The following is a 14,648-nucleotide window of genomic DNA, read 5'->3' on the forward strand; positions in this document are numbered from 1 at the left end:
ATTGCGCTTAGGAAAGATTTGATTCGCTTAAGAAAGCATATTTTTGGGTGACCTGTTCTGTAGGGAAGTGACTTGAGTTGAAGGTGATTGCTGTCATTTGAAGGAGGGCTCTGTGAAGGAAGTCTTCAGTAAACTGATTTTCTGACACATGAAGACCTTGTGACAGCTTTACTTTTTGCCATTGGTACACGAAACCATTACCTTCTGTTTGGTTTGGGGGGGTGGTTTCAAACTTTGTCTCTTGAATTTGATCATTGAGCTGTGCAAGTTCTCCTCATGCCTTCCAGCTTCATTCCGTTGGTGGTTTTTTATAGTCTTGAGCCCTTTTGATGAAACAAAGTACATGGCAGTGAAATCTCAAAACCGTTCAATACTAGAACCTCTATAACAGTTACTCTCTCCTTGTGCAAAAACTGTTGTAAGATCCCTTCGGTGTATAAAGAGATTCCCCCAGAATAATCCCTAGTTCTATCCACACAGAGAGCCACTGGAATGGTGGTGAGTCTGAACCTAGTCCAGCATATCAGTTACAAGTGATGGGTTGGGGACCTGATTTTTGTTTTTAGGATTTTCCCTTGTTCTTTCCTCGAAGTCTGAAACCCCGAGACCTTCTAGGATAGCTTCAGAAGAAACAAACAAACATGTTGATCTCTTTTTTCAAAGGGCAAATCACAGTTGAGTCCCTGTTATTTACCCTAAGGTTGAATTCCTTCTCTCCAAACAGTACTCTTTGGGACGTAACAGTCCCAGTAATGTCTTCAACTACACATGCATGCTGCTCTTTCACTTTCTATCACCACATGTTAAGGTGTGTATTGTAACTAAGATAAGCATAAGGGATCTTTGTGTATTTTTTTTTCTTTCAGTGACAAATGCTTTTAAGAAAACAGATGATTTGGTGACATCTAAAGCACCAGCTGTTGACTTTGACCACAAATTTAGGTGCAAGGTTGTGGATTGTTTAAAATTTTTCCGCAAAGCCAAACTGTTGCATTATCACATGAAGTATTTCCATGGAATGGAGAAGTCTCCAGAGCCAGAGGAGAGCCCAGGAAAGAGGCATGTCCAAACGAGGGGCTCTTCAGCTTCAGACAAGGCCAGCCAGGAGAGCCTGACCAGGAAGCGAGTCTCTGCCAGTTCCCCAAGTAAGTGTGTCTGTTTGTTGTTTTTTTAAAAAATTTTATTTATTTATCTTTAGAGGGGAAGGGAAGGAAAGAGGGAGAGAAATATCAATGTATGATTGCTTCTCATGCGTCCCCTGCTGGGAACTGGCCTACAACCCAGGCATGTGCCCTGACTGGGAATTGAACCTTGGTTGTTTGGTTCGCAGGCCTGTGCTCAATCCACTGAGCTACACCAGCCAGGGCCCCAAGTAAATGTTTTCATTCTGTGTTGTGTCTGTTCCGTAGAGGGCTCTGCTGCTCAGGTCACAGTGCTTGCATTTCTGACACAGAAAGCAGGTGTTGATCTGGTCGAGGTGAATCCCAAAAGGATGAAAAGTGGCAAGTGATCCTCAGGCTTTACATTACGGAGCTGTGCCCCCCCTAGAGGAAGCAGAAATACCTAACTCATTCTTACCTCAGCCTTTTGCTGTTACCTTGAGAAAGTCACTTAGCCTCTGAAGGCCTCTGCACTTTCAGTATGAAGTGGGGACAGTCAAGGAAAGGGAACTCCTTCCAAAGCCAGCAGGAGAATTTGTGCTCAGAACAGCATAGGTGCCGTCATCCCATCCCCCATTCCTGCCTGTAGGACAAAAGAATTACCTGGCCCTGGCTGGGTAGCTCACTTGGTTAGAGGATAATCCAACCTTGGTCAAGGTTGTGGGTTTGATCCCAAACCAGGGCACGTAAAAGAAACAACCAGTGAATGCATAAATAAGTGGAACAACAAAATCAATGTTTTCTCTCTCTTGCTCTGCTTCTCTCCACCTACCCTTACTTCTTTCTCTCTCTTTAAAATCAATGCATTAATAAAAAACTTAAAGGTAGGCCCTGGCTGGCATAGCTCAGTAGATTGAGCGCAGGTCTGCAAACCAGAGGATTGAGGTTCGATTCCCAGTCAGGGCACATGCTTGGGTTGCAGACCGGTTCCTTGCAGGCTGACTACCAGCAGGGGACGCACAAAAGGCAACCATACACTGATGTTTCTCTCCCTCTCTCCTTATCCATCTGAAGATAAATAAATAAATAAAATCTTAAAAAAAAACCAACTTAAAGGTGATACGTGATTTTTCTGTTGTGCCCAATTTGAGTCTGATTTCATCATATTTGCGACTGAAAATGTTTCCCTAGAGCATTGTTTATTTTGTGTAGAAACTACAATGGTGGTAGTAAGTGTTACCGTAAAATCTTATGTTCAAGTGCTATTACAGAGAACCTTTTTGGAGCATTCTTCTGAAACTTGCAAAAATTGAAAAATTACATGTTCCTTGGGAATTGCAGGAAAATTAATGAGTTTCTAGTAAATTCTACGAGCTTCCCATCTTCTTTTTACCTAAAACTGTAACATTATGAAATATTTTTGCTTATAGTTTCTCCATTAAAGTATATGCGTATTAGATGGCATGTGAAACTCCTGAAAGCACTTGACAACATTTCTAAAATCAGATGTCAGGAGAGCAGGACAGGGCCAGGCAGATTAAGGTGATCTCTGACCCTGTATGTAAAACCAATAGACATGTTGTTGCCACTTGGTATAATTAATAAGCCTGGGTGATTTGGTTTCTACTTTTATGTACTGCCCTTGGATCTCTTACTAATGTAGAGTAAGTATTCACTTAATGTTGTTAATAGTTTATATGACTTTAGGTGAAACAATGTATAATAAAGTCAGTTTTTTTAACATAGGCTTATTGATCTAAATAAGAGCTAAGTCATGCTGCTGGCTGTCAGTGAGAGCAAACAAAGCAGGGTGTTCAGGAGGTTGCACAGGCCACAGGGCTCCAGAAGGCCCCCTACTCCCCGTTCCAGGCATCTCCTTTCACTTTTTCTCCCATCAAAGACTCTGTCCATTTCCTCATGGTTTTGTTCATATTTGACTACTTTGATAGCTAAATTTGTTAGGATTTGAAAGAATAAAACCAACTTAGTAGCTCATCTGTTGTCTCGGCATATCTAGGTTTCACCTTGGACTTCTAAGAAAGCCCTTATCTTTAGGAGTAGAATTTCAGACATTTGAGGGGAGTTCAGTTGGAAAGATGTTTCAAGGTGAGATCTGACACCAGGCAGCCTATGTCCTGGTTCACAGGCAATGTGAACTTGACATTATGCTTAAGTGGAAAACAGAATATTAAAGGTTTTGTGCTGCTTGGCGATAATTACTGTAAAAACATACCCTTGTTATGCTGCGTGTGCTGATTATATTAAATGGAAACGGGTTCTAATGGATTTCTCAGATGGAGGTTCTTGGGACTTCTAGTCTGTCAGAACACTCTGCAGATTTTTAAAAATTAATTTTTAATTTTTAATTTTTAATTTTTTTTGTGGGTGGGAGGGCCTCAGTTTTCCTGCTGGTAATGTTGAGCAGGAGATCCATTTCGGGCCTGAGAGTCCAGAGACGGAATCTTGGCTACTGCCTACTTGCGTTCTGAGCTCTTCACAGATCTGATTCCCTCATTTCTTTATTTTTGTAAAAGATTTTATTTATTTTTAAGGAGAGGGGAAGGGAGGGAGAAAGAGAAGGAGAGAAACATCAGTGTGTGGTTGCCTCTTACGTGCCCCCTACTGGGGACCTGGCCCGCAACCCAGGCCTGTGCCCTGACTGGGAATTGTGAACCAGTTACCCTTTGGATTGCAGGCCTGCGCTTAGTCCACTGAGCCACACCAGCCAGGGCTGATTTCCTCATTTCTGAAGTGATGATGCAGGACCTTTAATGTGGGGAGAAAAGCACATAAACAGGTACAGTGAAAAGGACTAAGTCCTATATTGGGAACATATTAAGTGCTATAGGAACACAGATTCCGACTTTGCATACAGAGTAGGGTGGGATGTTGAAAAGAGAAGGTTACATTTGAGTTAGGCCTTAAAGGGTGGTGGTAGGTAAGGGTTGGACCAGAGGGCAGGAGAATAGGATCAGCATCCCTGTGCTGAGAATAAGTAGAGCAAAGACTTAAAGGCATCAAGGCCAATGAACTTTCATGCTAATCTGTTCCTGAGGTGGCCTTCTGACTCTCACCTTTGGATGTCTCCTCTTCCCTCAGTCAGGCCATTAGTCTCATAAGTGAATTTGGATGGTCACACTTTTCCAAGTGATATTTCTCACAATACCAGAATCCATTTAATAAATTCTCTTCAGGAGCAAGTTCAGGCTTCCTTAGTATTTGGTTTTGGTTTTTTTTTGCATAGGTGAGTTCAGTCCTGAGTAGAGGTTTGGCTCACAGAGAGTATTCGATGATCAAGCGGAAACTTTGGTGTAAGTTCTCACTCTGGATAAACCTTCCTTCGGGCCAGAATGAGCCTTGGGGCAGTGGGCACTTCTTTGTCCCAGTCTGCAGGTTTTCTTAAGGTTCTAGACTGGCCGTCTCACAGAGACATGTGCTTTCTCCTTTAAAGGAAGAGAGCAATATGAACTAATTAGGGTATCGATTACTATGTAAAACTAGTTGGCTTCAACAAGACAGGTTTATTTCCTTCTTTGTCAGACTGCAAGTTCCCACATGAAACTCCATGAAATGGTCCAGGACCAGCCTTCTCCTTGGTGTTCCCCAGGCTTGAGGTTCAGGTGTTGCTCTCCTCTGCATGGTCCACAGTCGCTTACCACCATGCCTGTCTTTCAGCTGCTGGGAAGGGAGAGGGAGGGAGGTTGTGCCTCTTTTCTTTTAAGGGGCACAGAAGTAGCACACTTCTGTTCATATCTTGAACATCAGTACCTGGCTATACCTCTGTCAGGGGAAGCAGGAAAATACACTCTTTTCATATAGAACAAGTGGAGAAAAGTGTATTGGAGAATGCATAGCAGTCTCTGTCACATGAGCTAAGGCAAAAAAAATACAGGGTTTAAGAGAGGGAGTTAGGTATTTGGGGGCCCTTTTGGGCCAGTGTTTGGTTGTATCTATAGTGAGGGATTGATGGGAGATGAGGCTGGAGAAGTAGACATGGTGTGCCCTGGCCAGCTGACTTAGTTGGTTGGAGCATCATCCCATACACTAAAAGGCTGTGGGTTCAATTTCCGGTCAGTGCACATACCTAGGTTGCAGGTTCGATTTCTGGTCAGGGCACATCTGAGAGGCAACCGGTTGATGTCTCTCTCACATTGATGTTTCTCTCTTTCTCCTTTCCTGTCTCTCTAAAATCAATAAACATATCCTCAGGTGAGGATTTAAAAAAATCCTGACATGGGGAAGTGATAGTGTTAGGCCACCAGTATCACTTCCCCTGATAGGCTGTGAAACTCTCTCCAAGAGCATACCCAATTCTAATCTGCCCATGAGCTGCCATTCCCTCTCTGGTCATTGCTTGTGTCAGCTGCTCTGTGGCGGGCAGGCAGTTCTTCCCTAGGCGAGGGTAAATGTAATTCTTTTTTCTTCCCTTATGGAAGCAGAAGTTTGATGCCCGTCTTCTGTCATGACTCAGTGATGATCTGATGGAGAAATAGGGAGCAGGCATATGTGCAGAGGGAGCAAGAAGGGCTCAGGTGTGTCTCCTGAGGGGTGCCTGCGGCCTGAGGAGAGGACAGGTGTCCATCCTGGGAAAGCCTTGGCCTGCTCAGGGGGCAGGCCGTTCTCCGATGCACAGCCCTGGCAGGAAGTCACTCTGTCCAGGTCACATGTTCTGGGAACCCCGAAACAATCGGTCAGGCTGTCTGGAGAGGGCTGATGGCAGATCAGCACCCCCTTCTGGGCAGAGAGTATTGCAGGCAGGATAATAACAGCTAACATTTTGAGTACTTGCCATGTGCTGGGCACCATTTCAGATTCTTCACTTGTATTGTCTTATTTAATCCTCACAACAAGCCCTATGAGGCAGGTACTGTTGTTTCCACTTCATAGAATAGAAACTGAGGTGCAGGTGAGATGGGTTAACTTGAGCCAGTATCTATATATTTAGTAGGTGGTGGGACCATGATTTGAAGCCAGCTGCAGAGGCCATACTCCTGTGTCCAGGCTCTGGTGTCTGTTATCACTCAAGGGAAGGATGCTCTGCCCCTGGGCCCTGGAGTAGAGAATGGGAGTGCCTACCTGAAGGAGACCTCCTGTGTACTTGTAGTCCCAAATGAGCTCTGCCTCTTGTCACCTTGGCTGCCCCTGCTCCTCAGGGACCTGGGTTAGCTTCATCTCCGCTAGACAGTTCTCCCTGTGAACTCTGCCACCTCAGGCCACATGACTTCACATCTTCAGCCAGAGGCCAGAGCATGCCTCTTAAGGCTTCTCTCTTCTCTTTGTGTTCAGAGAATGTGAGGATAAAAAAGAAGAGATTCTAGTTGTTCCATAGAAGGTGATAGAGAAGGGGCTCTAGAGTCCTGAGGGCAGAACCAGGCCCAGAATTCTGTTCTGCTATTCGTTTTCTTCACATTGGACATGCTTACTGACTTAAGAATAAATACCCCAGAGTTGACAACAAAATATTAGAATGCCAGTACTTAACACTTGTATTTAATTCTAGCCTCAAAAGACAAAGAAAAGAATAAAGAGAAGAAATTCAAAGAGTTTGTGAGAGTGAAGCCAAAGAAGAAAAAGAAAAAGAAAAAGAAAACCAAAACCGGTAATTTTTCCTGTGGGGTTTTACTTGAGGTTTCCTTACCCCACGGGTGGGCCAAGGGTTTGCCCTCTCCTGAGTCCTGGCCTCTGAGCCTGTGTGGAGGAGAGGAAGGGCCAGTAGGCCTCTACTGGAGCTGGTAGACTCAGCCCTGGCAGAGGAGGAGCGCACTCATCCTGGGAGTTACAAGGACACATTGGCATTTAGGAAAGCTCTCCCCTATTGCTTCATTGGCCAGTATGCCCTGCTGTAGGGCAGTGCACAGGAAAGCATCAAAGTAGCAGAGGATATACAGGTAATGGACTGTTCATTTCTCTCAACCCTCAGGAAAGGATTCACTTCTTCAGAAGTGTGTGTCTAGCCCTCACAAAAATGTTGGTTTTTTAAAGAGAAATCAGTGTTTTAATCTTGGGAGCTAAATGGATGACATGTTTTATGAAAAGCAGAGATGTTGGTTGAATGGGGTTGGTTCTGAAATGCCCTGATGATGTCTGGGGCTGCTAATTCCATTCTGATCTTGTTCTTTCAGAATGTCCCTGCAGTGAGGAAATCAGTGACACCTCCCAGGAGCCTTCTCCACCCAAAGCATTTGCTGTCACTAGGTGTGGGTCCTCACACAAGCCTGGGGTCCATATGAGCCCGCAGCTCCATGGCTCAGAATCTGGAAACCACAAAGGGAAAATGAAAGCATCTGGTAAGGAGGCTCTCTGCTGGCCTCATCATTTGTACAGCACTTAGCCTGACAAGACTGGATTTATGTTGATAATTTGATGTACTACTCCCCAAGCCCTCTGCAAGAGTAATCTGTTATATTTTTAAAGTAAGTACATCAAATGAAATGAAGGCCATTAACTGTGCCTTCCTTCAATTTCTTTCCAACTTTGGTCTTAGTGACTCTCAGACCAAAGCCAGTACTTCCAAGCCGGTGTGTCTACAACTATATTTATTATCCCCCATCCCTTGCTCACCAGCCTCCAGTTCCTCCATTTCTTACTTGATGGCTTCTGCATTTAACCTGGTTGCTTGTGGAAATCTGAGTCAGATTTGAGAATTCCCCTTGTAGGGTGATTGTGAGTTTGAAAGGAGTTAATAACTATGTGGAAAGTACTTAGAACAGTGTCTACTGAATAAGTGATCAGTAAAAGTTAGCTGTAATTATAACTAATTAGGCTCCATGACCTTGTGATTTTAGTTCTGATTATCCCTGGAATCTGCCCCTACCTCATTCCCACGTCTGCAGAGTTTTAAAGGTGGCTCTGGATACAGACTTGGCTCTAAGCCCGGTTCTGGCTGGATGGGGTGAGGTTGAAGAACACATGTGAATCATTAGGGATGATGATCTGTGTGGTTCATGAGGAGCTGCAGCTTCTCTGCCAATGAGTTTTGTGACCTTGGGCTTCTCTCCAGTAAAATGAGGAAATGATATTTAGTTCACTGCTAGGCAGCGTACATCGTTTGGGCTGTTACTAGATGACAGGGTATTACTCTTGACAATTTAGGATTTCTCAGATTTCATAGCATAATTTAAAATGGTGACTGTTGTTTTCCCTTTCCCCTCAGAGGAGGATAATGTGAGTGAATCCTCTTCTGAGAGCTTTCTTTGGAGCGATGAGGAGTATGGCCAAGACGTCGATGTGACCACCAACCCGGACGAGGAACTCGAAGGGGATGACCGCTATGATTTTGAAGTGGTCCGCTGCATCTGTGAGATTCAGGAGGAAAATGACTTCATGATCCAGGTAGGTAGAGCTTTATAGAGAGGCAAAAGCTGGTCCTTGGAGGGAATTTTGAGGGACTACAGTTAGAGGCCAGCAAAAATAAGTCTCATCAGCAGCCCCTGATAGTATTATCAGCAACAGATTGAGCTTTGCTTTTGGGGTTAACTTCCTCTGATTTCAGGCTGGTGTAAATAGTGTAAATAGCCTATTGATAGAAGTGAGGCCTCAAGGAATTACTGAGCCTAAACCACTCATGCTCTGCTTGGGGCAGCTGGGACCCACAGATGGGAAGGGCCTTGCCTGTGGTCACACAGTGAGGATTTAAACAGCAGGGCCTCAAATTTCTGGAATGGCAGTACATCCCGTGGACCCATACCTTCTCTCTGAGATAAAATTTTTTTATTGCCTAAAGAAATGGAGGCCAGTTTTATAACTTGTCTGTTCCTTGTTGTTCTTTTTTCCTGACATTTCTTATCTGTCATTTCCTTCCCTGGGATGTGCCTGTGGGGTGGGCCTCCCTGACTGCTTGGGGAAACTATCACTGGCCAGTGCCTCCTTGCCTCTGGTCCTTCTCTTCTCTTAATCTCAGTTCTGGTGGGGGTAGCTCCTGTCTGGCTGCCTCCAGGGGCTGTCATAAATGTCTTGGCAGCTGCCTGGCTGTCCAGGAAACCTGAGTTTTTAAAGGAAGTTGTGGTTACATTGGTCGAGATTCTTTGGGAGTTTCCTTTGGAATAGCCTTTATGGTAATCTCTGGGAATTTAGCATACATGAATGGTCTCAAATATTGTCCGATGTTTATGACCTCAAGTATGCCTTAGGTCAGTGGTTTTCAAACTTTGTAAGCATCAGAACCCCCCTTCCTAATGGACTTCTTTCAGAATCCGAAATGTATAAAGGTAAAAAAAATAGTGTAGAAAGTTCTAAATGGATAATCTTCACTTCTGAGTTCAGAAATGTGAATGGTGGGCCTATTCCTATGAATTCCGATACGCAGTCAGGGTTGTGAGTGACAGTTGCCAGCGTGGAGCATTTCAGTGGCTCAGTTATTTTTCTCTTTTTGTGAGATAAGCCTAATGCTTACAGCCTTTGGGTGAGTTTTTCTGAACAACATGCTGTGTAGTCACTTTGATTAATCAGAAGTGGGAGGAAAAGCTTTGTTCCAAGGACAGCATACTGCTGAGCTAGCTCAGAAATACAGAATTTTGTGTACTGGTAGCCTCTGTTGTCTTAACATTAAGCTTGGAACATGTTTGAGTATGCATTTTTTGAAGTTCGGTTTTTAAGAGGATGTTGGAGATTGTTAGTTTTTTTCCTGTGTGTCTGCATGTATGTGTTCAGTTCTGGGCGTTGGAAGCTGATCTGGTCCTCATTTGTCCATAGAAGCCTTTAATGGGTGAGTACTGAAGGCCACTCTGGTGAGGCTATTCTGGCCTGTGAGTATGGGACACAGTGTTAATCCACTGTGCTTCTTTCTCCATTTTTTGTAAGTAGCAAGGATCACAGGGTGTTTGGGAGGTAGAGCTTGATGTACCATTCTGTACTATAGGAAGAAACTAAGTTTGTAGCTATTGAGGCATATCAGCTATAATGTGGCAGAGTCCGGAACTGACTTCCATCTGCTTCCCAGGCTCTACATGACCTCCTCCCAGCTCAACTCAACACTGTGGCTTCCTGTCTGGCACTGTGGTGATGATGAGCTCACTTCAGAACCCCTTCGGTTTTGCCGTAGACCTTTCCTGCTATCCACTGGCTGTCCAGCTGGCTTTGTGTTATGGAGGGACAGTTTCTGACTTCCCTGTCATTATCAGCAGTGTACATTTTCCACTCAGGACTTTTAATAAAAGGCATTAATAAATTTAGAGGGAGCTAACTGGAACAAATACATTTTAAACTTTTAAAATTTATTCGTCATCTAGGAAGGTTCAAATAATTTTTTCTTAAAAGAAAATTTTATGGGCCTGCGAACCAGAGGATCATGGTTCGATTCCCAGTCAGGGCACATGTCTGGGTTGCAAGCTGGTTCCCTGCAGGCCAACTCCCAGCAGGGGACGCACGGAAGGCAACCATACATTGATGTTTCTCTCCCTCTCTCCTTCCCCTCTAAAGATAAATAAGTAAATAAAATCTTAAAAAAAATAAAAAAGAAAAAAAGAAAATTTTAATTCACATTGATAATTTGTACAACCCTAGAATACATTTAGTTTATTTTCTACAATACATACATTACTTTAGAGAAATAATTTTCTTTGATTGTTTTCATTATTTGATATCAGTATTACTCAAATATATTATTATTTGAATTTATTTACCACTAATTCAAATCACTGGGGGGATAAAATCCTACTTAGTAAATTTTGAATGTTTGAGGAATCTGGGTACCACATTGAAAATGAACATAAGAAAACCCATTTGATATTTAAATTATTTTAATTATTATAGGCTGTGTTTTGGCAAACGTTTTATAATAGGATCAGATAATATTTTAGGCCTCGAGGACCATATGGCCTTTGTGCAACTACTAAGCCCTGCCCTAAGCAGCTGTAGGTGAGTATGTATGAAAATGAATGGGCATGTTCATAAAATTATTTACAAAAGCAGGACTCCAGTTGGGTTTGGCCTGTGGGCTGTAGTTTGCTGACCTTTGCCCTAGAGCAACACATATATTAGATGCCAAACCTCAGTATAAATTGTGTAGCAGTTTTAACAGAAACCCATGTTTAAAGTTTTGTTTGTTTAAAAATTTATATTTATCTGTTGCTAGCTAAGGCACTTGCATAGTTCAAAGTCTGAGAAGTATGCTTAGGTATACAGAGAAAAATCTTACTGCGACCCTGTCAGTCAGCTGCACTACCCTAGAGGAAGCCCTTATCGTCTTGTATGTCATTCCATAAACAGTTGGTAGCTAAACAAGCAATAACAAACATATTCTCTTCATTCTTTTGTTTTTGGTAGTAAATTATACATAACAAAATTTACCATTTTAACCATTTTTTAAGTGTATGAAGCATTAAATGATTGGGAATTGAGTATATTCACATGTCTGCAACCAACATTTTTAAAAAGTAATGTCTTAGATGTGGTATTTTCAAGATCTTTTTTTATATAACAATATATAGGTTGAAGACCATTTCATTTTCAAATATAAAAAGCTCCCCTATTTTTTTTTATGACTACATAATGCATGGATGGTAATTTATTTAACCTTTCCCCTATTGATAGACATTTAGATTGTTTCTGACCGTAACAGTGATGTAATGAATAATTTTGTATAAATATACCTGTGGGTCCTAATTTGGGAAGTAGAATTCCTGGGCTAAATGGTATGTGCATTTGTAATTTAATAATATTGCTATTTATTAGCAATATCAATATAGCAATATTATATAAACCCTCCCCGGAGGCAGTACCAAAGAATTCACGCCAGGCACCCTTATTAGTATACACTGTGCTATTAAGCCTTTTTACCTTTGCTCTTTAAGTGAAAAAGTAGTCTATTGGTATAGCCATTTTGTTATTTATTTTAAAATAAGTTTTAGGGTAGAGGGGAATGAAGGGAGGAATAGAACAACTGTAATGGTATAATCAATAAAATATATTTTAAAAAAATAAAATAAGTTTTAAACATTTCATAATTGTAGCATTTGGAAAATGCAGAGAATCACAAATTAGAAAACAAGAATCACCCAGAACACTGATCGGTGTGGCTCAGTTGGTTGGGCATTGTATGACAATGCCAAAGGTCAGCAGTTCGATTCCTGGTCAGAGTACATGCCTGGATTGTGGGCCCAGTCTCTGGTTGAGGCATGTGCTAGAGACAACCGATGGATGTTTCTCACATTGATGTTTTTCTTCTCCCTTTCTCACTCCCCATCTCTCAAAAAAGAAATAAGGAAAAAAAAGGAATCACCAGATTATTTTTACCCATGGGTGACCACTGTTAATATTTTGGAGTACACATATGCACATGAACATATAAATGATAATTATACTCTATAAACAGTTTTTCATAAGAATAACACTTTTATGTTGAAGGTAGTAAATGTTATAAAAACTTCAGACAGTACCTAAAGGTATAAAAAAATTGATTGATATTTACATGTAATCCCCAAACCTAGAAATACTGTTATGCATATTATTAGTCTGCTTTTATTTCACATTAATTTATATTAACTCAAGTTACTTTACATTAATTTATTCTTTTAAGGGTTGGTTTGAACCTCTTTTTATTTAAGAATTAGGTTTTTTTCCTTGGTATGTCTCTTCATGTTCTTCATTTTTCTGTTGAATGCTTGGTCTTTTTGCTGCTCATTTGTATAGGCTTTTTTGTAGAAGGGTTTTTGTATTGGTTGTTACAAATGAACAGTTACAAATGTTTGTATTCACATTCTTACTCTGTCATCTGTTTTCTGATTTACCTTACAGATTTTTTGTTTTTCTGAGGTCAAATATATTAAAGTTTCCTTTATGGCTTCTGAGATTTGAATAATGGTTGCTTTCTATTTGGAAGTTCATAAAAGTTTATAGAAATGTTAATAAAAGGCTTCTCATGGTTTCTTATGATACTTTTGGCATTTCATTTATTTTTTTAAAAACATAAATGTTTGATCTACCTGGAATTTATCCTGGTAGGATAAGAAGATGAGGACTATGGCTGTGCATTTGCCCCAACACCGTACGCCACTCTTGCTAACCAGGTGTAAAAGGTGCACCTTACCATTTACTTAAGGCTCTGCATCTCTCAAATAGTATTTTAAGTTTTTCTTCATAGAGATCTTGCATATTTTATTCTTAGATAGTCTTAGGTATTTTTATTCTTAAATTGTTTTAGGTTTATTTTTAGATATTTTATCTTTTATGTTATTCTTATTCATTTCTAAATTCAAACTTTTAAAAAAATGAATAATGGCCCTGGCTAGTGGGTTAAGTGCCAACCTGTGAACTGAAAGGTTGCTTGTTTGATTCCCAGTCAGGGCACGTACCTGGGTTGTAGGCCAGGTCCTAGCTGGGGGCATGCGAGAGGCAAACGCTTGATGTTTCTCCTGTACATTGATGTTTCTCTCCCTCTCTTTCTCCCTGCCTTCCTTCCCCTCTCTCTAAAAATAAATAAAATGTATTTTAAAAAATGAATAATGCATTTAGCCAGACTCACATGAAGAAAGCTATTTTGAAATTTTCATCTTGGCTGTATTTGATTTAGTTGTGGTGAATCCTAGTTCTCAAGACACTTACAAACTCATTGGTGACAGAGACTTTCATTCTAATTGCTAGACTTTTTTGTGCTACCTTTGTTGCTATATACTCTTTACTTTCTCTCTGAGCTTTAGTTTTCTCATAGGAAATGGAAAAATCTGGATCAGATCTTAATCTGAAGTTTCTCTCCTAGCTCTGCCGCTGTTGATTCCGAAATGATCAGCTTCCTAGAGGGTTTGTATCTGCCCACAAAAGCCCTCTTCATGTTAGAGACTATTTGACTTCCAAGTGGCTGAAGATTATCTGAACTTCAGACTTTTAGTCCCTTATAGCTAGGCTGGTGGCCCATCCTCAAGGCCATGTCAAGAAGCTCACTGTCTTACCTTCCAGAGCTATTTGTTTAGTTGGGTTTAGGACCCTGGTTTGGAATTGCATGAAATATTTCAATATTTCTTTTGACATCTGCTTTTCCTCCTTCAATTCCTCCTCCGGGTCCTTAGTCCACAGGCTTACTTTCCACAGGTCTCCCACTATTGCCCTTGTTGTCTACTCCTTTCTTTCCCTTAGTACCTCCTGCCTCTCCTTCACCTCCCTCTCCCCACCTCACCCTTTACCCGAGAAAAGCAGTGAGGCTTAGGGGTTAGAAGAACTAGCTTTGCAATTTGCCTGCTTGTGTTCTGATCCACCTTTGCCTCTCTTCAGCTGTGTGACCTTTGGTAAGGTTTAGAGAAAATAAATGCAAAGTGCTAGCACATGGTTAATTCAGGAAGCATCAAAATGGAATTAGATTGGTCATTAGTAGTAGTTATAGGCTCTTAATAGTTAAAGTTGTGAGATAGGAACTTTTATACATAACCCATTGGTTTTTCATAAACCACCCACATGGTTGGTGGGATAGTATCCCGTTTTGCAGATAGGGAACTGAAGCTCTGACTGCAGAATTGACCCCTGCATGGTCCCAGAGCTAATGCCAGAATGCAAATTCAGGTTTTTGTCATTACACGTTAGCCTTACTCTAAATACGTCAGCAATTTTTCCTGTCAAAAA

The 14,648-nt window shown here is 41.5% G+C and overlaps 1 protein-coding gene across 2 annotated transcripts in view; it reads left to right on the top strand.

The window, feature by feature from the left end:
* The window catches only part of PHF20 (PHD finger protein 20), a 104,874-nt gene that overhangs the window by 73,953 nt on the left and 16,273 nt on the right, over positions 1–14,648 (top strand). For both annotated transcript variants that reach the window (XM_037043974.1, XM_037043973.1), the window contains 4 exons: positions 867–1,145; positions 6,601–6,699; positions 7,223–7,387; positions 8,254–8,432. In XM_037043974.1, coding sequence (XP_036899869.1) covers positions 867–1,145; positions 6,601–6,699; positions 7,223–7,387; positions 8,254–8,432 — 722 coding nt within the window. The remainder of the gene's footprint in view (positions 1–866; positions 1,146–6,600; positions 6,700–7,222; positions 7,388–8,253; positions 8,433–14,648) is intronic.

This window comes from Sturnira hondurensis, unplaced genomic scaffold (assembly GCF_014824575.4).
Source record: "Sturnira hondurensis isolate 20B ecotype Veracruz unplaced genomic scaffold, ASM1482457v3 Scaffold0004136, whole genome shotgun sequence".
Taxonomy (NCBI): domain Eukaryota; kingdom Metazoa; phylum Chordata; class Mammalia; order Chiroptera; family Phyllostomidae; genus Sturnira; species Sturnira hondurensis.